Source organism: Netta rufina (genome assembly GCF_964035555.1).
Source record: "Netta rufina genome assembly, chromosome: 11".
Lineage (NCBI taxonomy): Eukaryota > Metazoa > Chordata > Aves > Anseriformes > Anatidae > Netta > Netta rufina.
This window is the reverse complement of record NC_140134.1, coordinates 22,486,227-22,509,251: the sequence shown is the minus strand read 5'-3', so window position 1 is coordinate 22,509,251 and position 23,025 is coordinate 22,486,227. Positions and strand designations below refer to the sequence as shown.

Sequence of the window (23,025 nt, the reverse complement as noted above, 5' to 3'; positions counted from 1 at the left end):
GGGGCTCGTGGGCAGCTGCTGGGTGCCGTGCACTGGGAGTCACACACCGAGCTCCTGGCAACTCCTGGAGCGCGCTGATGCTACCAAGTAAAGGCCACCAAACTCAGTGCGAAGTCTGAGAGGAGGGTTTGTGGTCCTCGCAGACCCTGCCACGGCACCTACTGCACCCCTCCACTGTCCCCGGCAGGCAGCAGCTGAGGAGGGAGCACTGAGCGGCTCCCCAGCTTTCAGGGGGTCGGCAGCCGCTCCGATCCCGAGGGGCTGCTGGCAGCAGGTCCCACTCTGCTGCTCCCGCGTGAGCGGCGTTGTCTTTGGCAGGAGGAGCGATCGGCTGCGCCTGTCCAAAGCTAACAGTTTGTGCAAGAGAGAGGTGCTTCCTGCTCTCCTGCCCCAGAGCACCGAGATAAGGTGACAAGGGGTCCTTTGTCAGCTCCTGTCCCCACAGCCGTGGGTGCCACAGGGCCAGGCGGAGCAGCTCCGTGCCCGGCCTGGGGACAGCCGGGGCTGCTGGAGGAGGCACCTGAGGTAAGGCCCGGGCAGGGGCAGGGGCAGATGCGGGACGTGCCGGACACACATATCTGGGCTGCACACAAAGGGCCAGGGGCAGCAGGAGGCTGAGCTGTGTGTTGGGGCCGGGAGTGAGCCCTGCAGGGCACGAGGGCTCTGGGCTGCCCCTGCCCCACGGCTCGTTCGGCCGGCCGGGCCCCTCGGGGGCAGTCGTGGTGGGCACTGGGCAGCCTGCAGCCCCTGCTCCTGGTACCGGGCCGTGACCGGGCACTGCCCTGCAAAATTAACCTACTTTAGCAAAGAAAAGTGCCCTGTGCCAGGTTTTCTGGGCTGTTCTCGGCATCTCAGTTACCAAGGTGACTGTTTCCTGTGCGATTGCTAACGCTTCATATCTCGATCATGATATCTGGGTGACTTCCTTTCCGTGAGATGTGCGTCCCGCTCCCACCCTGCGCTTCGCCAAGCGCCTTCTGAGGCTCAGGACTCAGGTCAGTTGGGGCTCTGACGCCTTTTTTCTCGCGCTGCCTTTCGCATCGCTCCTGGGCACGCAGACCCCGTGTGGGCAGCGCAGCGGGTCGGTGCCGGGGCAGCAGCACGGCGGGGCCGCCCGCCGGTCGCTTCTCGCCTTTCCCCCCGGCTCCCGGATTGTTCGAGGGCTGTGCCCGGTGCCCTGCAGCCCGAACGCTGCCGCGGCCCCGTGGCTGCCCCCGGTCGGTTTCTCCGTGGGGCCGCTCGGCGCCTGCCCGGGGCCGCACCGGGGCGCTCCCAGCCGGGCCCGAGGCCGCCCCCGGACCCCCCCCCCCCGCTCCCCGGGCCGGGCCGAGCCGCTCGGGGCCCGGCGGCTCCCGCACACCGGGGCCGCGGAGCAGCCGCCTGCCGGGCGCCCTCCGCGGCGGGGCCGTGCCCCGGGAGCCCCCGGGCGGCGGCAGCGGCGGCGGGGCCGGGCAGGGGCTGCGGCCGCGGCGGCGCCCCGGGACCCGTCGGCGGCGCCGGTGCGGGCGGGGCGGGCGGCGGTGACGGCATCCGGCGGCGCCCGGCGGAGCGGCGGCCGAGCCGGGCCGGGCCGGGCCGAGCCGAGCGGGGCCGCGCGGGGCCGGGCGGGGCGGGGCGGCGCTGACAGCTGTAAACAAGCGGCCCCGCGGCCGCCCCGCCGCCCCTGCCTGGGCCGGGCCCGGCTCCGGGGCGGGCGCTCGGGGCTGCCCCGCGCCGTGACGCTGCGCCGCCGCCAGAAGGGCCGGGCCGGCGGGACGGGAGCGGGCGGCGCCGCCGCGGTGAGGGCGAGGGCCGGGACCGGGACCGGGACCGGGACCGGGAACGGGAACGGGGCCGGGGCCGGGCTTTGACAGCTGGGGCGGGACGCGCGGGGCCGCCCGGCCGGGAGCGGGGAGTGGGGAGCTGCCGGTGCCGCTGCCGGTGCCGCCCGGTGCCCCCCGGCGGCCGCTCCCCGCCGCCCGCGGCCGAGGCGCCGCAGCCGGGGCTGTGCTGTGCTGGGGCCGGGCCGCGGGGAGCCGTGCAGCCGCCCCGGGCTCGCCGTGCCGCGGCCTGCGGTAGCCGGGCTCCGGCAGCCCCGGCACGGGGCCGGGCGCGATCGCTCCGGGGCTGCGGGCTCCGGGGGCGGAGCGCGGCCCCCGTCCGCTCCCCGCTCCTGCCCGCGGGCACCGCGCAGCGCCGGGCCGGCAGCCCCCCGCCGGCGGGCACGGGCACGGGCACGGGCAGGGCGCTGCGGCCGCCGGGCTTCGTCCGCACGTGGAGCGGCCCCGCCGGGAGCGCGGGGGGACCGCGGGGCCCGGGGACCCTCGGGAGGGGCCGGCGCGGAGCCGTGCCGTGGTACGAGGCGTCCCCTCGTGCTGGGCAGCGTGTCATCGCCGCCCGTCACTTCCCGTCCCCGGGGCTCAGGGAGCCTTCCCCGCTGGAAGCCGTGCTTCGGGCCGCAGCACGGCCCGAGACTGGGGCTCCTCGGCAGCCTCCAGCGGGTGCTCGCCACTCTGGGTGCCGTGGCAGGGCCACCTCTGGCCTGTCCCCACCAGGTATCTCCTGGCTGCGCTGTGCTTGCCGGAGGTGACGGCGGACCCCTCTCCCGGTGCTTGTGCCCGTTTCCTCTCTGTTTTGGGGATGAGTCAGAGCGGTGTCAGCACCCTGTGCTCCTCGGGAAGGGCAGTGCAGTGACAGGCAGGGCGCTGCTGCCAGGCGCGGCTGGGGCCATGGCTGGCAGTTGAGGTGCTGGGGTTGGGGCTCTGCAGACCAGGGAGCAAAGGCTCTTGCTGGCTTTGCTCCTTCTCGTTTACCCCTGCTGCAGCTGGTGAGGTTCTGTCCTGGTGCCCCACATGTCCCAGTAGCCCCAGAAGCACCCCGCTGTGCCCAGAGCTCCCCATGTTCAGCCTGTCCGGGCCTGGCCCCTGCTCACAGCCCACAGCTCAGCCCCAGGCACGGCAGGGTGCAGCTCGCTGCCAGCGCTTCCCTCTGGGGGCAGGAGCCGCAGCCCGGGGCATCTCCTCGTGCCCCCCATGGCACCGGGCAGGCAGCGCTCCCCTCCCGGTTGCTCAGAGCTCCGTGCCCAGACCGACTCCTCTGGGCTGGGGAAGGGGCTCCTGTCTGCAGCAGCCCCAGCAGCGGGAGGCACGGCCTCCATTTCCTCGCCTCCCTCTGCACCCGGCTCCCCTCCCGGTCTGCCTCCCGTGTTTGCAAGCACAAAGCATAAGTACACATTGGGCAATAGGCGAGGTAAACAGCAGCTCCACGCTGGGGCCAGCCGCTGCGGAGCCCCGCGGGCAGCCCTGGGGCCAGCAGGGCGCTGCGTCGCCTCCAGCCAGCGGAGCTCCCAGCGTGGCCCGTGGGCGAGGAAAGCGTCCCGGCCGGCCCTGACTGCTCTCCGTTTCCCTGCAGGTTGTGCTGCTGTCCTGGCCGCTCCACGCCCGCAGCTCCGTCCCCATGGTGTGTCGGGCTGAGCGGGGGCTGGCGGGGCAGAGCGGGGCCGTGGGGATCTGACACAGGCGGACGCTGGACCTGCCGCTGCCTGGACCCTTGTGCTGCTGTTAGAGGAACCCCGATACTCTGATGGATCTGAGGCCCTGCTCGCTGCTCCTGCTCTGGACTCTGCTGGTTGCCTTTGTTCTCCTGGCCCAAGAGGTGTTGGCCCAGCGTATTTACACCAACACCTGGGCCGTTCTCGTCCCTGCGGGGCCCCAGGAGGCTGACAGGCTGGCCAGGAAGCATGGATTCCTCAACCTGGGCCCGGTAAGTCCCTCACTTCCCTCTCCCACAGCAGCTGTGTCCCCGCTGGCTCTGCTCCTGCTGGGCAGGGGCTGGGCTCAGCCCCACTGCCGGCGGGTGGCTCTGCCTGGGAGGCCGGGCCCTGTGCTTGTGCTGGTTCACTGCAGCCGCCCGGCACCCACGGTGGTGGTGGCTGGATGGAGCCGCGGCTTCCCCGTCAGCAACACAGCCTGGTGGCATGGCACGGCACGGCACGGCATGCTCTGCCTGCTGGAGGTGGAAGGAGGAAAAGCCCATCTCGGGGCGAGGCAGCTGGGAGAGCTGCGCGTGGATGGAGGAGGGAAGGGCTCCTCATCTCCCAGATCCTGCCCATGCTCCCCATGGCGAGCGGTGCCTGAGCGTGGCGCAGCCTCCGGGCTCCGCTGAAGCAGAGGGATTCTGACAGCAGCCATGTGTCCTTGGCCCTAGAGCTGCCCTTCACAAGCCCTGTGTCAGCAGGCCCCCACCGCTCTCGGCTTTCTCTGCCATCAGCCAGTGCAGGGGTGGTGCTGTGCTCTGCAGTGCCGTGGGCAGGACGTGTGGCCCTGCCGTGTCCTGTCCCTGCTGGCTGGCCAGCACCTCTTGAGCTCAGGCCCAGCTCACTGCCCCAGGGGCCTGATGGGTCCGTGGAGCAGGGGGCTGGCTCCGGGACAGCCCCCACAGGCTAGCAAAGCTCTAGCAAGGCAGAGCCTTTGTGGTTCTGCCGGTGCCCTGCCGTGCAGTGAGGATGCTGGGGCTGCGAGGGGCTGCGGTGCTGTGAGTGCCCCCAGCATAGGGACCCCACTGTCCCGGAGCCCCGTGAGCCAGGCGGTGCGCCGGGCCATGCTGGTCTGGCAGGAAGGAAGCAAGGGGTGAAATCCCAGAGGAAGTTGCACAACTCATGGCTGCGGTGTCAGGACCTTGCTGGGAGCCAGCTGCTGGGAGCGTGGGGAGGGTGGCTGCTGCGGGAGCCAGCGGGTGCCTCATCCTGCTGCCCAAGAGCAGCCCTGGCACAGCTGTGGGGGCAGCAGGGCTCTGGGTCAGGGAGCCCCAAGTCCTCCAGGGTGTGTGCTGGAGGACAGGGGTGCCTCCTGCTCTGTAAGAGGAGATTTGGGCATGTCCTGCTGGGCCAGGTCTCTGCCAAGTCTGCTGGGAGTGGGGCACAGGGCTCAGCTGCCCTCCACCATGGCATTTTCTGCCGTGCTGCCCTTGTACTCACCCTGTATGCTGCCGTGGGGCCCCGGGACCTGGGCCGGGGCCGAGGAGGCACCAAGCTCTGCGGCCACATCTCTGCCTGCCTGGGGATGCCCCACGGTGTGCTGGAGAGCCTGGGGCTGTGTTGGGAGGCTCAGCACAAGGTCTGGCTGGGCAGCACCCCCCACCTGCCCCGCAGCCAGAGGCTGGCAGCTTTCCCTGGCCCTGCCAGCCGCTGAGCTCTGGCGGAGCGGGAGCACGACCCCTGTAGAGAGCCGTCAGCTCGGGCTGCAGCAGGGGGGGTGGGCCCGAGCACGTTTCTCCCGTCCTGGAGCCTGTCCCGGGGTCTGCGCTGAGGCACGAGGCCAGGCTGGCCTGGGGGGCCGGCTCCCCACCGGGGGTGTCCGAGCGGGGCCTGGGGAGCTGGTGGGGCTGGGACAGGATGCGGCAGGAGGAGGCGGGGAGGAGCGGGCGCTGCTGGCCCTGCCCCAGGGAGAGGCCCCCGGGGTCCAGATCTGGAAGGCTCCCGGCCTCCGCGTGGTGCCTGGGCGCTGTCCGCAGAGGCACGCCGGGCTGGCGTCCTCCCTGCCCACGGAGCCTGGCGGGCAGCGGCCGCAGCACTGGAGTCCCCTGGGCCTGCGGGGCCTGGCAGCTGGCTGGAGGTGCTGGGGCCTTGCTGTAACTCGTGGCCACTCGCCCAGCGAGAGGGGCACGGGAGGCGCAGGCTTGAGCAGGAGATGGGCAGTAACGGGGGGAGGCGCGGCTGCTGGGGCCGATGGGGTGAGCCGGCACCGTTCCCATGGGGTCGGCGCTGCCGCCCAGCTCGTGGGCGTCACGGGGACGCGTGGGGCTGGGGGCGGCTCTGCCCTTGCTGAGGACAGGGACTGCGGGAGATTAGGGTGTCAGCATGTGGGCTGGCCGGCTCCTGGCTGCTACCGCAGCATGTGTGCAGACCTAATCCAGCCCAGTGACCGGGCAGAGCCCAGATCTGCTGGCAGAACAATCGGGGCTCTGTTCGTGGCCCTGGAGGGGTGAGGGTGCTGGGGGAGCCAGCCTGGCGTGGAAGCTTTTCACCCCAGCACAGCCCCAGGTGCTACGAGCAGTTGGGCATCCCGGGCTGGACCAGGGGCACAGAGCCCCGCGGGGATGTGCCCCCCCGTGACCCCGGGGGCCCTGGGGGTGCAGAGCTGCCCTTGCAGGCAGGAGCAGCAGCCGGCTGCCGGTCGGTGCCAGGGAGCGAGGCCCCACGTCACGGGCACTGTGCCTTGGGGTGAGCTGTGGCTCCCCTGGATAGCTCCTGGGTAGCACAAGCTGTGCCCCTGCTGTCCTGTGCCACCAGCACGGGGCTGCCACGAGCTGAGCCCGTTCCCAGTCCTGCCCGTGGGCTGGTGCACAGGGGGAGGCGATCGCTCCTCTGGGCAGGGGTTTGTGCTGCCGGCACTCAGCCCCTGGGCAGGAGCAGGGGTGGCACTGGCCCTGCTGCGGGTTGGGGATGTGTTCCCTCACCCTGCAGAGCACCTGGGCAAAGTGAGGGACTTTGGGATTGCTGCCCCGGGGCTGCGGGTGCCTCGTGGCTGGCAGGGCTCCCCTCCTCCCCCCGCTTGGTGTGGGCTGGCTGCATGGTGGCCAGGACCGTGTCACATCTGCAGGGCTCTGATAAGTTTTTGGGCTTTCCTTAAAGGTAACCAAGTTGTTTTGCCTCAGTCTGAGGGTCTGGGGTGGGCAGAGGGGTGGATGTCCCCTCCCCGTGCTCCTGCAGCCCTCACCAGCCCGGGTGGGGGGGTCCTGCCCGCAGCTCCCAGGGGGCCGGGGGCACACGGCCCCTCTCCCACCCTGAGCAGGCGGCTGGGCTGGGAGGACTGGGCTGCTGCGGCCAGGCCAGCCTCCGGGACGTGCAGGAGGGGATGAGGAAATGGCAGGACTGGAGAGGGCTTCAGGGTTTAAAAATAACCCGCGGGGAGGCTGAGCGGCCTCCTGGGCCAGCTGGGGCTGTGCTGACGTCCTGTCCCTCCCCAGAGACACCCCCTCGTGCGTGGGGCTCTGCCCAGCTCCTTGGCCGGTGCTGCCTCCTCCCGGGGGGTGGTGGGCAGAAAGGCCCGTGTGATACCCACACTGGGCTCTGCTGGGGTCGGTCACATCCCAGGACTGACATGGGTCAGAAACCAGCGCCCTCCCTGCCAGGGCAGCAGCTCTGTGGCACCATGTGGGACTTACTGCCCCCGGGGCAGGGGTGCCACGGGCAGCCCTGGGGTGCAGGTTGCTAGGAGGGACAGAACCAGGGACGCTGTGCTCTCGCGTCCATCCTGCTCCTCTCTCTGCTCCAGATTTTCGGTGACTACTACCACTTTCGGCACCGCGGCGTGGTGAAGCGCTCCCTGTCTCCCCACCAGCCCTGGCACAGCCGCTTGGCGCGGGAGCCGCAGGTAGGTGCAGCGTGGCGGCCGGCGGTGGGGCAGGGCGGCGGCGATCACCGTGCCCTGGCTGCGGCCCAGGGGCCGGGCACGCTCACCTGGAACCCTGAGCCCTGCACAATGGGCGCGCGGCCCGGCGGCTGCCGGGCTCCTGCTGCTCAGCAGAGCTCGGTGCCCTGCCCTGCCTGCTCCGCTGGAGCGCGGCCGTGGCGGCGGGGCTGGCACAGCAGGCGGGGTGGCCGGGAGGAGCCGGGGCTGGCGGGCCCCTGGGATGCGGTGGCGGCGATGCGGGGAGGTGCCGGCGGCTCCCTGGAGGGCACGGGTGGGAGGAGGGCAGGCAGGAGCCGCGGGAGCCCCATGACCTCCTGCCCTAGGTGCACTGGCTGGAGCAGCAGGTGGCAAAGCGCAGGACCAAGCGAGACGTTTTCATGGAGCCCACCGACCCCAAGTTCCCCCAGCAGTGGTACCTGGTGAGTGCTGGGGGAGGCGGGGGGGTGGCACCCGAGGGAGGGCTGCCAGGCCACTGCCCCCAGCCAGGCTGGGGAGGAGGAGGAGGGGGAGGAAGGGCTGAGGCCGCTGCCCTACGTTGTGTCACTGGGGAAGGGGATGCACGTGCCCTGCTGCGGCTCTGGCAGTCGGGGCAGCTGCCCCTTGCCTGCCTCAGAAGCTGGGGTCTGTGCATGCACTGCCTGCCCCTGCACCGAGCCCGGGTGCTGGCACAGGGAGCTGTGGCTGTAGGATGCAGGCACCCTCTGGAACTCAGCCCCATTTCTGAGCACTGTCCTCAGCCAGCCCCACGCTCTGTGCAAAACTCCCGTGGGCACAGCAGAGAGCAGGGCAAAGGCTGCCTTTATAGATGGGTCTGGAGGGGTCCGCACACCCCGCTTGCAGCTCCAGCAGTTGGATTTAGCTGACAATGCCAGGGCTTCTTTTGGCAGTACAACACCAACCAGCGGGACCTGAATGTGCGTCAGGCCTGGGAGCAGGGCTACACGGGCAAGGGCATCGTGGTTTCCATCCTGGATGATGGCATCGAGAAGAACCACCCTGACTTGGAGGCCAACTACGTAAGTGTGGGGCAATCCCTGGGCGGTGCACAGGAGCCTGTGCAGGGGCTGGTGTCTGCTCACTGCATTCCCAGAGCCCCATGGCACAGGGCTCGTGCCTGCTATGGGGCTGTGGGGGCAGCAGTGGTGGTGGGACTGGAGCCCGCACCCTGCTCGGCTCCGTGCTGGGGCACGCGGTGCAGGCATGGCCCCAGGGCGGTAGGGCCTGCTGGCCAGGGCGCAACCTCTGACTGCCGGGTCTGCCTTCCAGGATCCAGGGGCAAGCTTTGATGTCAATGACCAGGACCCAGACCCGCAGCCCCGTTACACTCAGATGAATGACAACAGGTGAGGCTGGCAGAGCCCAGATGCGGCAGGGACCCAGCAGGCGGCATCAGCCCTTACAGATTTTGGGAGGGTGCTGGGGTGATGGCACTTCTGCCCTATGGAGACCCCCCTGCCTCCCTTACTGACACGAGCTGCGTCCCTTGGGGCTGCCTGGAATGGGAGCAGACCGCTGAGTGCCCCCTGCCCCAGAGCTCTGCGGTGCCCCTCCGTGGGGTGGGCTCAGCAGGGCTTTGTTGGCAGCCTGGTGTGGGGAGGGGTGTGGTGGAGGCAGCCTGGACGCTGCCCCCCAGCCGCAGCTGGTTCCCAGCGCCGTGTTCCTCGCTCCCCGCTGAGCGCCCTTGGTACTGTTCTGCCTGCAGGCACGGCACGCGCTGCGCTGGGGAAGTCGCTGCCGTGGCCAACAACGGGATCTGCGGTGTCGGTGTGGCTTACAACGCGCGCATCGGAGGTGGGTGCCGCCCCGTCCCGCAGCCAGTGCAGAGCCCGCGCTCAGCCCCGCGGGTGCCTGCGACCTCGGCGCTGCTGCCAAGGCAGCGGACAGCCCGCGGCAGGGGCCGGCAGCAGGCGCGGAGCCGTCCCCAGTGGCACCGCTGCCCTGCGGAGCGCGGCCGCCCAGCCCAGCCCCGTCGCCTGTGACATCTGCTCTCTGGCCCTAGGCGTGCGCATGCTGGATGGGGAGGTGACTGATGCAGTGGAGGCCCATTCGCTGGGCCTCAATCCCAACCACATCCACATCTACAGTGCCAGCTGGGGCCCAGAGGACGACGGCAAGACTGTGGATGGCCCAGCCCGGCTGGCGGAGGAGGCTTTCTTCCGGGGAGTCAGCCAGGTGAGCAGCAGTTTGCCAGGTTCCAGCGGAGCTCCAGCGCCTGTCCCGTGGCTCTGGGTGGCTGGGCTGTCCCGGCTGTCTCGGCAGTCCCACCGTGAGTCGTCTTCCAGCCCTCTCTGGGATCAGGCTCTGTCGGTTTTTCTGGTTCTTCCTGAGCAATGGCTGAGTCAGGGCTCCTCCTGCGCAGGGTGCTCCCCCTGACACCCGTGCTCCCTGCTCAGGATGTTCCCAGGGAACTGGTGCAGGGACCATCCCTCCCTCCTCCCTGGCACCCCGTTCTGGTTCTGCCTTGTTCCGTGCCAGCTGCTCGCCCTCGCCTCCGCCTGTCCTTCCCCTCACTGTCCTCAGCTGCTGTCAGCTCCATCGTGGTGTGGCTGCGGCGCAGCCCACGTGGCTCAGCTGTGCTGTGCTCTGCCTGGGATTCCCTGCACGGAAATGCTGGCGCGCTGTGTGGGGTGTGCTGGCGAATCCCCGCTGTGCTGTGCCAGCTCTGCTATACATGCTGTGAGTGCAGCCGTGGTGCTCAGGGGTTCAGCAGCCAGCTGGGAACGCTGTGGAGCTCCAACGGGGCTGCCGGGCAGCTGCAAGTCCCACGCGCACAAACCCCTCATAGCCAGCCAAGCAGAAAAAGGCACCGGTTCTTGGAAAGTCCCCTGCTTGTGTTGCCTCTGCAGAGCTGCCTTGTCTGCCTCGTCCTGTAACTCGGCAGCAGCAGGGCATGGCTGTGCGGGGGCCCAGGCCAGCAGCCAGCTGGGAACATCCCTGGGGCCACATTGGCATCTGCTTGGTCTTCCCGACCCAGACCCAAGCTCTGCGGCACCAGGGCTGTCTGCTCGTGCCCTGGCTCCCACGTGGCGCCTTCTGCTGTGCCGTGGGGTGACGTGTGGGCACCCGTCCTCACTCTGCCTCTGTTGTTAGGGCCGAGGGGGGCTGGGCTCCATCTTCGTCTGGGCGTCCGGGAACGGGGGCCGCGAGCACGACAGCTGCAACTGTGACGGTTACACCAACAGCATCTACACGCTGTCCATCAGCAGCACCACGCAGTACGGTAACGTGCCCTGGTACAGCGAGGCCTGCTCCTCCACCCTCGCCACCACCTACAGCAGTGGCAACCAGAACGAGAAGCAGATTGTGAGTGCCCCGCTGGGGCTGCGGGGATGGGCGCATGGGGGCTGAGCCAGCGGGGGGGCGCAGCAACCCCTACGGGGCCCTTCCTTGCAGGTGACAACTGACCTGAGGCAGAAGTGCACCGAGTCCCACACGGGGACGTCAGCCTCGGCACCCCTCGCCGCCGGCATCATCGCCCTTGCGCTGGAAGCCAAGTAAGGCCAAGCACGGTGGGGCCAGGCCGGGGAGCCCCGCACGAGCCCGGGGGGCTGGGCCCGGCCGGGTGCTGGCACCTGAGCCTCGCCTCTCCCCGCAGCAAGAACCTGACGTGGCGGGACATGCAGCACCTGGTGGTGCAGACCTCGAAGCCAGCGCACCTCAACGCCAACGACTGGGTCACCAATGGGGTCGGCCGCAAAGGTAGCGGGGTGCCGGGTGGGGGCCGCGGGAGGCAGGGAGGCCGCGGGGCAGCGCTCACCCTGCTCCTCCCGCAGTCAGCCACTCCTACGGCTACGGGCTGCTGGATGCCGGGGCCATGGTGAGCCTGGCCAGGAACTGGACCACGGTGGGACCGCAGAGGAAATGTGTCATCGACGTCCTCACAGAGCCCAAGTAAGGGCTGCTGAGCCCGGGCAGGCGCTGCCCAGCAGCCAGTGACGGCAGGGGCTGGGGTCGGCAGGGGGATGCTCGGCCCCAGGTGGGGAGCGGGGGGTTGCTCGGGGCTGAGCTGCGCCCCAAGCCCTTTGTCCCCTGGGCCACCCTCCTGTGGGGCTGGGGCAGGGCCAGGGAGCGCAGTTCGTGGCCGCCCGGCGCTGGATGCTGACCGCTGCTGGGCTGGGCCGGGCACAGCCGGGAAGCGTCCGCGCTGTGGTTTTGGGAGCAGCCAGCACAAGCCATCGTCAGACAGAGGGGCTTTCAGGGGTCAGACAGAAGCTCCTTTTATTCCCACTTGGCTGCTGCCGCCTCAGCAGTGTCTGCCCAGTCTCGTGTGCAGCTGGGGCAGTCCCGGGCCCTGGGGGGGCAGCCCTTGGGCATGGGGGGGCTGGGCCCCGACTGCGCCTGCTGCCCTGCCCCGTTCCCCTGGGACCCGGCCCCAGAGAGCGGGCGCCGGCCCAGTCCCTGCCCGTCCCGAGCAGGTGGCCCCTTGTGACCGGAGCCCTGTGCCAGCACCGGGGCTGTGCCTGGGCAGCCGCACACGAGCGGTGGGACGGGGATGGCTGTGCCCATCCAGCCCTGGCTGTGCTGTGCAGGGGTGGAGCTGGCCCCTGGCTGGTGAAGAAAGGCCCCATTCATGGCTGGCACAGAGCGGTGATTCAGCACGCACGCAGCAGAGCAAAGCCTCCGCGCTCCTGGCTCCCTGGGACCTGGGGCGAGCTGCGTGCGGCAGCAAGGCTGCGCTGCTCCCGGCCGTCTGCTTCCTGCGCCCCGTGCTGGCGGGGAGCTGCTGTCAGCTGCTGTGTGACTCTCCAGCCCCACCGCCTGCTCGCGGCACCGCTCGGTGCAGGGCCGGAGAGCAGCTGAACGCCCCTGGAGTACGTGCACGGCCCTGCAGCGGGGAGCGGGTCCAGGGCGCCCTGCTGCAGCCTCCGTGAGGGGGGATTGGGTTCACTCCTGCCATTCCTTGGCAGGGACATCGGGAAGCGCCTGGAGGTACGGCGGAAAGTAGATGCCTGCCTGGGGAAGGCCAACTATATCAGCCGGCTGGAGCATGCGCAGGCCAGGCTGACGCTGTCCTATAACCGTCGGGGGGACCTCGCCATCCACCTCGTCAGCCCCATGGGCACCCGCTCCACCCTGCTGGCCTCCAGGTAGCTGACGGGGCCGCAGGATGCTCCAGAGCTGGCACAGGTGGGTCCCCAGGATGCCAACCTAGTCCTCTCTCCCCAGGCCCCATGACTACTCGGCTGACGGCTTCAATGACTGGGCCTTCATGACAACGCACTCGTGGGATGAGGACCCCTCCGGGGACTGGTTGCTGGAGATCGAGAACACCAGTGACGCCAACAACTATGGTAGGGGGGGGCTCGCTGCTTCGCCCTGAGCCTAATGTGGGAGCGGGAGCAACTCTGGTGCCTGGTGTACACGTGGGGGGGCCGGCGCAAGCCCTCCCCCTGCTCCCGTCCTGTCGGCACGGCGGTGGGCCTCACTCTGCCTCATTTCAGGCACGCTGACCAAGTTCACGCTGGTGCTGTATGGGACGGCCACCGACTCCCCCAGCCTCTCCAACCAGCTGGAGAGCAGCGGCTGCAAGACCCTGACCCCCAGCCAGACCTGCGTGGGTGAGTGCCAGGCCCTGGGGTGGGGGGTGGGTGCACGGGGGGCCCTCGGGTGTGCTGACCCTGCCTCTCCTGCAGTCTGTGAGGAGGGGTACTACCTGCACCAGAAGAGCTGCCTGAAGCGCTGCCCCCCCGGCTTCGCGCCCGGCGTCCAGAGCACGCACTACAGCCTGGAGAACAGCGTGGAGCCCATCGCGCCCCACCTCTGCCTGCCCTGCCACCCCTCCTGCGCCACCTGCGCGGGGCCTGGCCCCAACCAGTGCCTGACCTGCCCCGCACACTCACACTTCAGCAGCCTGGACCTCTCCTGCTCACACCAGACGCAGAGCAGCCGTGCATCCCCTGCCCTGGCGGAGGGCGAGGGGCCAGCCGAGGCCCCCCCCGCGGCCAACTTGCCCATCCTCATCGCCAGCCTCAGCTGCGTCTTCATCGTCATCATCTTTGTCACCGTCTTCCTGGTGCTGCAGGCGCGCTCGGGCTTCAGCCTGCGGGGCGTGAAGGTCTACGCCCTGGACAGCGGGATCATCTCCTACAAGGGGCTGCCCTCCGACATCTGGCAGGAGGAGGGCCCCTCCGAGTCGGACGGTGAGGAGTACGAGGCCCACAACGAGAGGACTGCCTTCATCAGAGACCAAAGTGCCCTTTGATGAGCCCTCCCGCCCCTCCCTCCTCCCTGCCCAGCGCCGCGGGGCAGGGGCAGGCGAGGCCGAGGGGCCCCGGACTCTGCCCCCGTCCCCCCCCTGCGCCGTGGCGGCCCGGGGCTCCCCGCCGCCAGCACCGTCCCTCAGCCCCAGCCTGGGCGCCCAGGCACGGCCCTGCCGGCACCGTCCTCAGCTTGGCGCCATCCCCGCCTCGCACCATCTCTCACGGCCCCGTGTCCACCCCGCACCCCAGGCCCCTGGGTTGGGTGACAGCGGGACCCCGGCGCCCGCTGGCTCTGCGCTGGCAGCCACCTTCCTTGTCCCGGGCAGGCGGCTGCTGCTGGGGGCAGTGCCCGGGCTCCCCCCGTTATTGCTGCAGCGGGGCCGGTGGCGCAGGGCCAGCTCTGTCCCCGCGGGCTGAGCCAAGCCTGGGCCGTGGCACCCTCTGCACTGCCGCCCTGAGCACACCCCGGGGCTCTGCCTGCCACCCCTGTCCCCTGTTGCTCCCTGGCTCCCCGCTGCCCACCCAGGGCCTGTCCGCCTCCACCCGTGCCCGTCAACAGCAATAACGGCCAGGCCTCGGCCTCTGCTGCCCGCTTGCCCGCTGCCTGCCCATCCCACCACAGCCGCGGCCACCTGCAGCGCGGATGGAGCCCCCTGTGCCAGAAAGCATGGGCAGGGCAGCGCCTCCCCGTGTGCCCGAGGCTGGGCCCCCAGCGAGGGGAGGGACCCCCTGCCCTGGGGTCAGCCCCAGCCCCCCCCGTTTTGCCCCTGGGCAGGGCCCTGTGTGCTGCCGGCCGGCTCGCTCGGGCAGCGCCGGTGCCTGCCCGTGCCCTGGCTCTGCCTCGCGCTGCCTGTACCGGGCAGAGCCCGGCAGCCCCGGCCCCGCTGCTCCTGCCCCCCGACGTGCCTTGCCCCCACTTGGTGACAATCCGTTCTGCTCCCTGCCAGAGCCCCCGGCACTGCCTGCCCTCAGCCCCTTCCCTGCGGGGTGGGGGCCGGTGCCGCCAGCCCCTTCACCCCCTTCCGCCACCGCCGCGCACCGGGGCTGCGGCACGGGCTCCCACCTGCCCCGTGCCAGCGCCAGTCCCAGCCCGTCACAGAGGGAGCTGCCGGCAGGGGGGCCACAGGACTATTTTTCTATAATAACTTTTTGGTGCACAGTAATTTTTTCTTGTAATTTAATCAGCCGGGAGCTGCCTCCTGAGCCTGTTTTTAATTTAATGGATGTGGATATAACGCTAGAGAGACTGAGTTATTAAATGTTCAGAACTATGCAAACCAGCCCCGCTGCCCGAGCTCTGTGTCCTGCCACCCTGAGGCAGTGGGGGGCCCTCAGGCAGGCACCCCGGGGCACATGGAGGTGTGGGGCCGGGGCCCCCAGCAGCCCCGTGCCCTGCTCCGCAGCCCCACGAGGGGTCCCGGGGCAGATGCAGGGCAGGGAGCGCTGGGCTGAGCTCGGGGTACAGGGGGGCCCTGCTGGAACCCCCTGGCTCAGAGCACTGCGGAGCCCAGCTGCTCGCTGCCTGCGGCTGTGCTGCTGGAGCCCTGCGGCTCCGGGCCCCCCGTGGGCTCTGTCCGGGACGGAGATGCCCCCGGAGGTGAGGAGCCCTGCGGAGCTGCGGGCTGTGGCAGGAGCTGTGCTGCAGGGGGCCGCTGTCTGGGGCTGCGGTGAGGACGTGGCACCCAGGCGGTGACCGTCACCCTCACCTGAGTGACGGGAAGCAGCTGCTTATCGCAAACCCGCAGAGCAGCTAATTTTGGAACCGGCTCTAGTGAGCGGAGGGGGACAGCAGGCTGGGGAGCTCGTGCTGCTTCCCTGCAGCACACGGGCTGCGTCCCTCCACTGCAGCCCTGGGGACGGCTGAGCTCGCGCGCTGCAGCCCCCGTGCCCAGCGCAGCCCCTGCAGCCACGCGTTGCCTGCGGGCAGCCCCCGCTGCCAGCCCGGGCCGGGCCCAGCCCTGCTCCACCTGGGGCTGAGTGCGTGGGATGGCAGAGCCGGCCGGGGGGGCTGTCGGAGGGAGGGGGACAGCCCCAAGCGGGTTTCTTTGCGTGCTCGCTCAGGGGCTCCTCTCCGCAGCTGCCCTCGTGCCGTCCCAGCCGTGGCGTCTTCCTGTGGTCAGGAGCGGGTTCCCTGCTGCGTGCGTGCAGCTGCGGGAGCTTTCCCTTTCTTGCTGCCCTGCCAGGCTGGGCAGGGGGCACATCCCGGCTGCCCCTCGGCCGAGGGCTGTGCAGGGCAGAGCCAGCAGCCGCAGTGACGGTGCCGTGGGGGGGTCAGCCGGGGCCAGCCCCACGGGGCACCGCAGTGCGGGGCCCTGCAGGCTGTGGGACCGTGGATGGAGGATGTGAAACTGGGTGAGCTGCAGCACAGCCCACAGCGGCCTTCCTGCTGCAGGCAGCGGTCAGGGCTGCTGGAGAGCGAGGGCTTCTGCTGGATTCTGCAATCACGGTCACTCACGGAGCTTCACAGCCTGGCTGCCCTGACTAGCCAGGCGCAGGGGGTCAGGCCACAGCCCCCGGCTCAGGGTGCCCGGTGTCTCACAAGCCAGCCCCGTGCATGTGGGGAAAGCCTGCGCTGTCTGGGAGAAGCCAGGGGAAGCTGGAGAGGAGAAGCAGCCCCTCAGCCCAGCTGGCAGAACCCTCGCTGCTCTTGTGGAAGTGCTGAGTGCCTCTGCAGCTGGTGGTGCAGGGGGTGCTGCTGGTGCAGCTCGCGCAGAACAGAGTCCCGGGCAGGGCTTGGGATGGGCAGCGGGGGCTGGGGGTTGGTGAGCGTGTGCTGCAGGACAGAGCTGCAGTGCTGCTGCTGGTGAAACGTGCTGTGGAAAAACAGTTTCCAGGGAGACTGGCACTGACCGTGCCCGGGGGCTGCAGCAGCCCTTGGTGCAGAGCCGTGCTGAGGCGTTGCAGTGTTCCTCGACGTGACCACCCAGGCAGCGCTCAGCCGTGGGAAGGCAACTCAAGAAAACCTTTCTACGCACTTTTCCCCACAACTTCCTCAAGAAGTGGAAATGGCTTGAACGTGGCTTGCAGGTGACTGTGACACCGCTTTGGGGCCGGGGGACCCCTGCCTGGCTGCAGGAGGTGCCCCACGAGGCAGCCGAGCCAACCTGGGCTGAGCTGCAGCTGGAGGCTCTGCGGTGGCAGCGCAGCACAGCTGAGGTGAGGAAGGGGCCCGGGCTCCTGCAGGGACAAATCCTGATGGTGCAAGGCCCTGGTGCCTGGCCGCTGGGAGAGGTGCAGGAGCTGGGGGCTGCCCAGCAGCTCTGGGGCTGTGTGCTGGAGTCAGCCTCGAACGCGGGGGACCGGCAGGGAGGGGAGGAAGCGCAGGAAATCTCGCAATGGCTGTATGGTCAGCACAGGGTTTCCTGTTCCTCTCTGGGAGCCGGAGCTGCGCCAGGTCCAGATTGCACCGGCCCCAGCCCCGGGAGCACACCGGCGCCAGCTCCGCGGCCGGGACCTCGCGGCACGCACAGGTTGGAGGGAAGGGGACCCCTTTGCGGGGCTGGGGGGGGGTCACAGTCCTGTTCTTCTACGGGGTTTTAGTCTGTGTGGGGACATCCTGCCCTGCATGGATCCAGGCTCCAGCACCCTCCTGCTCCTGGCTGTGCCCTCTCTGATGGGCTGCGCACCCTGGGGCCAGGCCTGGGCTGAATTCGGCTCCTGCTGGCCATGCCGCAGTTCTGTGTGCAGGGACACGTCCAGGCTTGGCACTGTCCCCCGTGGCTCAGTGCCCTGTCCCCCTCTTGCTGGCCTCCTGCCTGTGCCCTGGCCCCTGGGTGCTGTCCTGCCCCAGTGTGCCCAGCTGCCCCCGGCACGGGCACAGGGAGTGGGGCAGGATAGGGCCAGAGCAGCCGGAGCCCCATGGGGCCGGTGCTCCCGGCCTCGCGGCACACGGCAGAGCGGGGCTGGATTTTGACCCCACGCTTCCTCCTCCCTGGCATTGCCCCTGCCGCGGGCCCCGACTGCTGCGGCATGTTGGGCACACGCAGCCCTCCCAGCTGCTTCAATACGCCTTTTGCAAGGCAGATTGTGGAGGGTGTGGGTGACTCTGCCCCCCGCTGCGGGGCTGCCCCAGGCACCGCATGCCTGCCGCGGGGAGATGGGCGAGGGGAGGCAAAGGGCCCTGCCCACAGGCGAGCTCCACGCGGAGCGCAGGGTGGCAGCCGTGTCTCAGGCTGCCCTGCTGCTCTGCAGCCTCGTCCCAGCAGGACCACGGTGCCATGGGCTTCGGGCCGGAGCTGTGGTGCCCGCAGGGGCACAGCGCGCTGCTACGGCTGCAGGACAGTGAGCTGCGCCTGCTGGAGCTGATGAAGAAGTGGATGTCGCAGCGGGCCAAGAGTGATCGGGAGTACGCGGGGATGTTGCACCACATGCTGTCCCAGCTGGAAAAGCAGGAGGGCTCTGGGCAGCTCCGTGCTGGTGACCACGGAGGCCAGATCGGGGAGGTAGGGACAGCAGGGTGCAGGTGCACACCCTACAGACCTGGCGCGTTGCCAGAGGGTGGCCATCACTGCTCTGTTCCTGATTCCCTGTCCCCGCAGTCGTGGTGGGTGCTGGTGAACCAGACGGAGACGCTGAGCCAGACCCTGCGGCGGCACGCAGAGGAGCTGGCGGCGGGGCCGCTGGCCAAGCTGAGCCTGCTCATCCGCGACAAGCAGCAGCTCCGCAAGGCTTTCACCGAGCAGTGGCAGCAGCTCAGCCAGGAGTACACCCGGGTAGGCAGGACCCTGTGTGAGTGGCTGGGGGGCTCGGGCCCTTGCCCCGGCCCCGCTCCCTGAGGGTGCCTCGTCCTGCAGACCACCCAGCAGGAGATGGAGAAGCTGAAGGCGCAGTACCGCAGCCTGGTGCGTGACAGCACCCAGGCCAAGCGCAAGTACCAGGAGGCCAGCAAAGGTGGGTGGCAGCCCCGTGCTGTCCTGACACATCCCCCAGCCTCGTCCTGCCGTGCCCTCTTCTCCCCAATCCCCGGTTCTCCTCGGGCCACACCGCGGGATCAGGGATGCCTGGAGCCACGGCAGCCCCATGGGACCCGTGGGCACAACCTTGGTGGGCCTGGGAGCTTGGGGGGATGCACTGGGAGCTGTGGTGCCGGGGCAGCGGGTGCCCCCATGGCCTCTCCTCGCAGACAGGGAGAGGGAAAAGGCGAAGGAGAAGTACGTGCGCAGCCTCTGGAAGCTCTACGCCCTGCACAACCAGTACGTGCTGGCTGTGCAGGCAGCCGCGCTGCACCACCACCACCACTACCAGCGGGCACTGCCCAGCCTGCACGAGTCCCTCTACAGCCTGCAGCAGGAGATGGTCCTCACTCTGTAAGAGCCCTGCCGCCCCTCCGGGCACCCCTTTGCTTCTGCACCCCCGTTCCCCTCCAGACCCAGTGACTCTCCCTCCTCCTGCTGGAGCCCCCAACAGCACAGGCGCTGTCCTTGCCCCATTGCCTGTGCCACACACGCCCGTCCCCTGGCACCAGAGCCATTGTGGACAGGGCAGCTCGGGGCCCTTCCCCAGCACCTCATGAGGGGCAGGGGCTGTGGGGACACCGGGACCAGGCTGCCTGGGCAGTGCGGGGCCAAGCCTGGGCTGCGGGGGTGCGGGAGGCCGGGCAGCCCCCAGCACCCGTGTGCCTGCAGGAAGGAGATACTGGGGGAGTACTACAGCATCAGCAGCCTGGTGCAGGAGGACGTGCTGGCCATACACCAGGAAATCGCCCATGCTATCGAAGCGATCGACCCTGCCACGGAGTACAGCAGCTTTGTCCAGTGCCACAGGTAGAGATGGTGCGGCCGCGGGCACCGCACTGGGTACAGCCCTGCGGGGGTGGGCACCGAGCGGAGCAGAGGGCAGCTCTGTGCCGGGTGCCCACAGGTACGGCAGCGAGGTGCCGCCAGCCGTCACCTTTGACGAGAACCTGCTGGAGGAGACGGAGAGCCTGGCACCAGGGGAGCTGCAGCTGAACGAGCTGACTGTCGAGAGCGTCCAGCACTCGTGAGCGGGGCCGGGCCGCGGGCGGGGGGCAGGCTGGGGGGCTCATGGCTCGGCACCCACCCAACACACACATCTCTTGCAGCCTGACGTCCATCGAGGAGGAGCTGGCGGCCACCACCGAGACTGTGAGCAGCAAGGAGCAGCGGGTGCGGGAGCTGCAGGCTGAGATCCAGGGCGAGGAGCAGGGGCTGAGGCCTGGGGAGCGGTGAGGTGCAGGGGGGCGGCGGGGCGGGGGCTGAGGTGGCAGGGGCTGACCCCGCTGCATCCCGTCCCCAGGGTGCACTTGCTGAGCAAGCGCCAGGGGCTGCAGGAGGCCCAGCAGCAGCTCCAGAGCTGCCAATGCACCCAGGCCAAGCTTCAGGCACAGCGGGATATGCTGGCCAACAAGCTGGCGGAGCTGGGCTCCGGAGACCCCCTGCCTGCCCTGCCCCTGCAGGAGGACCGGCACTCGGTCTCCTCCGTGGTGAGTCCTCCCCACAGTGCTCCGGGAGATGTGGGGCTGGGTGACACCGGGTTCTGGCGGCCCCATGCAGGGTGCCTGCGGGGGGACAGCTCACACGTTTCCCCAGGAGCAGGAACGCAGCGGGGCCACTGCACTGGAGACCCTCAAGAACCACATCTCGGGCATCTTCAGCCCCAAGTTCTCGGTGAGACCCTGGGCACCTCCAGCCACCCTGCCCTGCCCAGCCACCTTGCCAAACCTCCCAGACCTTCAGCTCCCCCCATCCTCTCCTGTCGTGCCCCACAGCCCTGCTCCACGTTGCTCTCCAGCCCCTCTCCCCACCCTGCACGAGCCCCTCTGGACCCTGCTCTCCCTGCCCCTGGGGGAATGACCGGTCTTGCTCTGTCCCCATCCAGCTGCCACCCCCCGTGCCCCTCATCCCGGAGGTGCAGAAGCCACTGTGCCAGCAGGTCTGGTACCACGGGGCCATCCCACGCTCAGAGGTGCAGGAGCTGCTGAGCTGTAGTGGGGACTTCCTGGTGCGGGAGAGCCAGGGGAAGCAGGAGTATGTGCTCAGCGTGCTGTGGGACGGGCAGCCCCGGCACTTCATCATCCAGGCTGCCGACGTGAGTGACCGCAGGCGGGGGTGGCACTGGGAGCGGCCCCTGCAGTGGGCAGATGTCGGGGCCCTGCCTGTGCAGCCACAGGACCCTGGTGTTAATGCACAGGATGTGTGTGTGCGGCTGCGAGCTGTGTGCATGTCCTTGCACGGACCAAGCACGGAGCACGAGCTGTGAGCCTGCATCGTGCGTGTGAATGCACGCTTGTGCTGCGTGTGTGTGTGCGTGTACCCCCATGCATGCACTCCCCCGGGTGTGCACCTCACGCGTGCACGCAGGCACGACCCCGCAGCCTCCCCTCCCTGCAGAACTTGTACCGGCTGGAGGGGGACGGCTTCCCCACCATCCCGCTGCTCATCGACCACCTCCTGCACAGCCAGCAGCCCATCACCCGCAAGAGCGGGATCGTCCTGGCCAGAGCCGTGCCCAAGGTGAGGGTGGGCAGCGGGAGCAGGCGAGAGCCCTGCGCAGGGCGTAGCCCCGGCCCCTTCCAGCTGCAGTGACTCATCTCTGCATGAGGGAGCTGCAGGAGCAGGAGGGGATGTGGGCTGGGGCGGCTCGCTGACCTCGGTGTCTGCTGCCTGCAGGACAAGTGGGTGCTCAACCACGAGGACGTGCTGCTGGGGGAGCGCATCGGCCGGGTGAGCTGGGGTGCGAGGGTGCCAGCGGGAGGGCAGGGCTGGCCGCGGGTGCGCTGTGGCAGGCTCGGGCGGTGCATCCGTATCTCTCGGCAGGGTAACTTTGGGGAGGTGTTCAGCGGCCGCCTGCGTGCTGACAACACCCCCGTGGCTGTGAAATCCTGCCGGGAAACCCTGCCACCTGAGCTCAAGGCCAAATTCCTGCAGGAAGCCAGGTCTGTGTGACCATCATGCTTGTCTTGGCCCATCCGTCTGTCCTGAGGTCTCGGTGCTGCCCAAACCCCACGGGGATTCAGCATCCCTCCGGTTGGGGGCTGTGTCCCTGCACCAGCCGGGCACAGCATCCTTGGGATGCAGGCGGTGATGGAGCTGGTGGGGGCAGCTGGGTCCCCGTGTGCTCACGGTGCTGCTCACTGTCCCCACAGGATCCTCAAACAGTATAACCACCCCAACATAGTCCGGCTCATCGGCGTCTGCACCCAGAAGCAGCCCATTTACATCGTCATGGAGCTGGTGCAGGGTGAGCGGCCCCATCCTGCGGTCCCTGGTGCATGTGTGGGGGCTCGCCCCAGTGCAAGCGTGTGAGCTCGCTGCACGGGGCTGGGATGGCCGCCTGCCAGCTCTGTGCTGCTCGGTGCAGGGGGGGACTTCCTGAGCTTCCTGCGCAGCGAGGGGCCCCACCTGAAGGTGAAGGAGCTGATCAAGATGACGGAGAACGCTGCAGCAGGCATGGAGTACCTGGAGAGCAAGCGCTGCATCCACAGGTGGGCTGGGGGGGCAATGGGGGCTGGGCAGGGCAGGGGCAGCTGGGCCCCCCCCGGCCTGGGGACAGCTGGGTGCAGGGCTGACAGCTCTGAGCCACCCCAGGGACCTGGCTGCCCGCAACTGCCTGGTGACCGAGAAGAACGTCCTGAAAATCAGCGACTTCGGGATGTCGCGGGAGGAGGAGGATGGGATCTACGCCTCCACGGGAGGCATGAAGCAGATCCCTGTGAAGTGGACTGCCCCCGAGGCACTGAATTACGGTACGGGCAGCACCAGGCATGGCCTGGGACCTACACAGCCTATGGGGAGGGAAAGGGAGAGGCTGTGCCGGGGGACCCGGGAGTCCAGGGGGCACTGCCTGGCACCCCATGCGTGGTGCTGGGGTGGGAGGCAGGCAGAGCCGGGCACCCGGTGGGGCGGTGGTGACGTGGGTGCCCCCCACCACTCGCCGCCCGGCCCGTGCCGTGTCCCCAGGCCGATACAGCTCGGAGAGCGACGTCTGGAGCTTCGGCATCCTGCTGTGGGAGGCCTTCAGCCTGGGCGCCGTCCCCTACGCCAACCTCAGCAACCAGCAGACCCGCGAGGCCGTGGAGCAGGGTGAGGGCGGCGGCGGGGCCGCGGGTCATCCCCCCCAGCCGGGACCTCCGGGGCCGCGGGGGCCGGGGCCGGTGCCGCGGCCGGCCCGACCCCAGCGCTGCCCCCCGCAGGCGTGCGGCTGGAGCCCCCCGAGCAGTGCCCCGAGGAGCTGTACCGCCTGATGCTGCGCTGCTGGGACTACGACCCCCGCCGGCGGCCCAGCTTCAGCGCCGTGCACCAGGAGCTCATCGCCATCCGCAAGCGGCACCGCTGAGGGGCAGCTCCGCGGCCGGGACCCCCCGGGGCGGCGGGGGCCGGGGGCGGCGGCGGGCGCGGGCGGGCGGGCGGCTCCGGGCAATAAACGTGGGCTCCGCAGCGCTGCGTCTGTCCTGGGCACGGGGCGCGGGGCACCGG

General features: G+C 69.7%; 2 protein-coding genes across 2 annotated transcripts; both read left to right on the top strand.

The window, feature by feature from the left end:
* The first annotated feature begins 1,565 nt into the window (after positions 1–1,565).
* On the top strand, positions 1,566–14,871 carry FURIN (furin, paired basic amino acid cleaving enzyme). The gene is made up of 16 exons (XM_084293066.1): positions 1,566–1,778; positions 3,391–3,741; positions 7,254–7,352; positions 7,715–7,810; positions 8,279–8,407; positions 8,658–8,734; positions 9,094–9,182; positions 9,391–9,563; positions 10,482–10,694; positions 10,785–10,885; positions 10,987–11,090; positions 11,165–11,282; positions 12,299–12,478; positions 12,558–12,682; positions 12,833–12,949; positions 13,025–14,871. The coding sequence occupies exons 2-16, from the start codon at positions 3,562–3,564 to the stop codon at positions 13,591–13,593; spliced, it is 2,370 nt and encodes a 789-aa protein (XP_084149192.1). The 5' UTR covers positions 1,566–1,778; positions 3,391–3,561; the 3' UTR covers positions 13,594–14,871.
* Positions 14,872–17,003: 2,132 nt separating this feature from the next.
* Positions 17,004–22,886, top strand: FES (FES proto-oncogene, tyrosine kinase). Its single transcript, XM_084293134.1, has 19 exons — positions 17,004–17,061; positions 17,783–18,033; positions 18,130–18,303; positions 18,385–18,481; positions 18,714–18,897; positions 19,216–19,353; positions 19,451–19,570; positions 19,653–19,775; positions 19,847–20,033; positions 20,140–20,217; positions 20,429–20,638; positions 20,941–21,063; positions 21,220–21,273; positions 21,367–21,485; positions 21,696–21,790; positions 21,911–22,034; positions 22,138–22,295; positions 22,510–22,632; positions 22,743–22,886. The coding sequence occupies exons 2-19, from the start codon at positions 17,809–17,811 to the stop codon at positions 22,883–22,885; spliced, it is 2,475 nt and encodes an 824-aa protein (XP_084149260.1). The 5' UTR covers positions 17,004–17,061; positions 17,783–17,808; the 3' UTR covers position 22,886.
* The last annotated feature ends 139 nt before the right edge of the window (positions 22,887–23,025 follow it).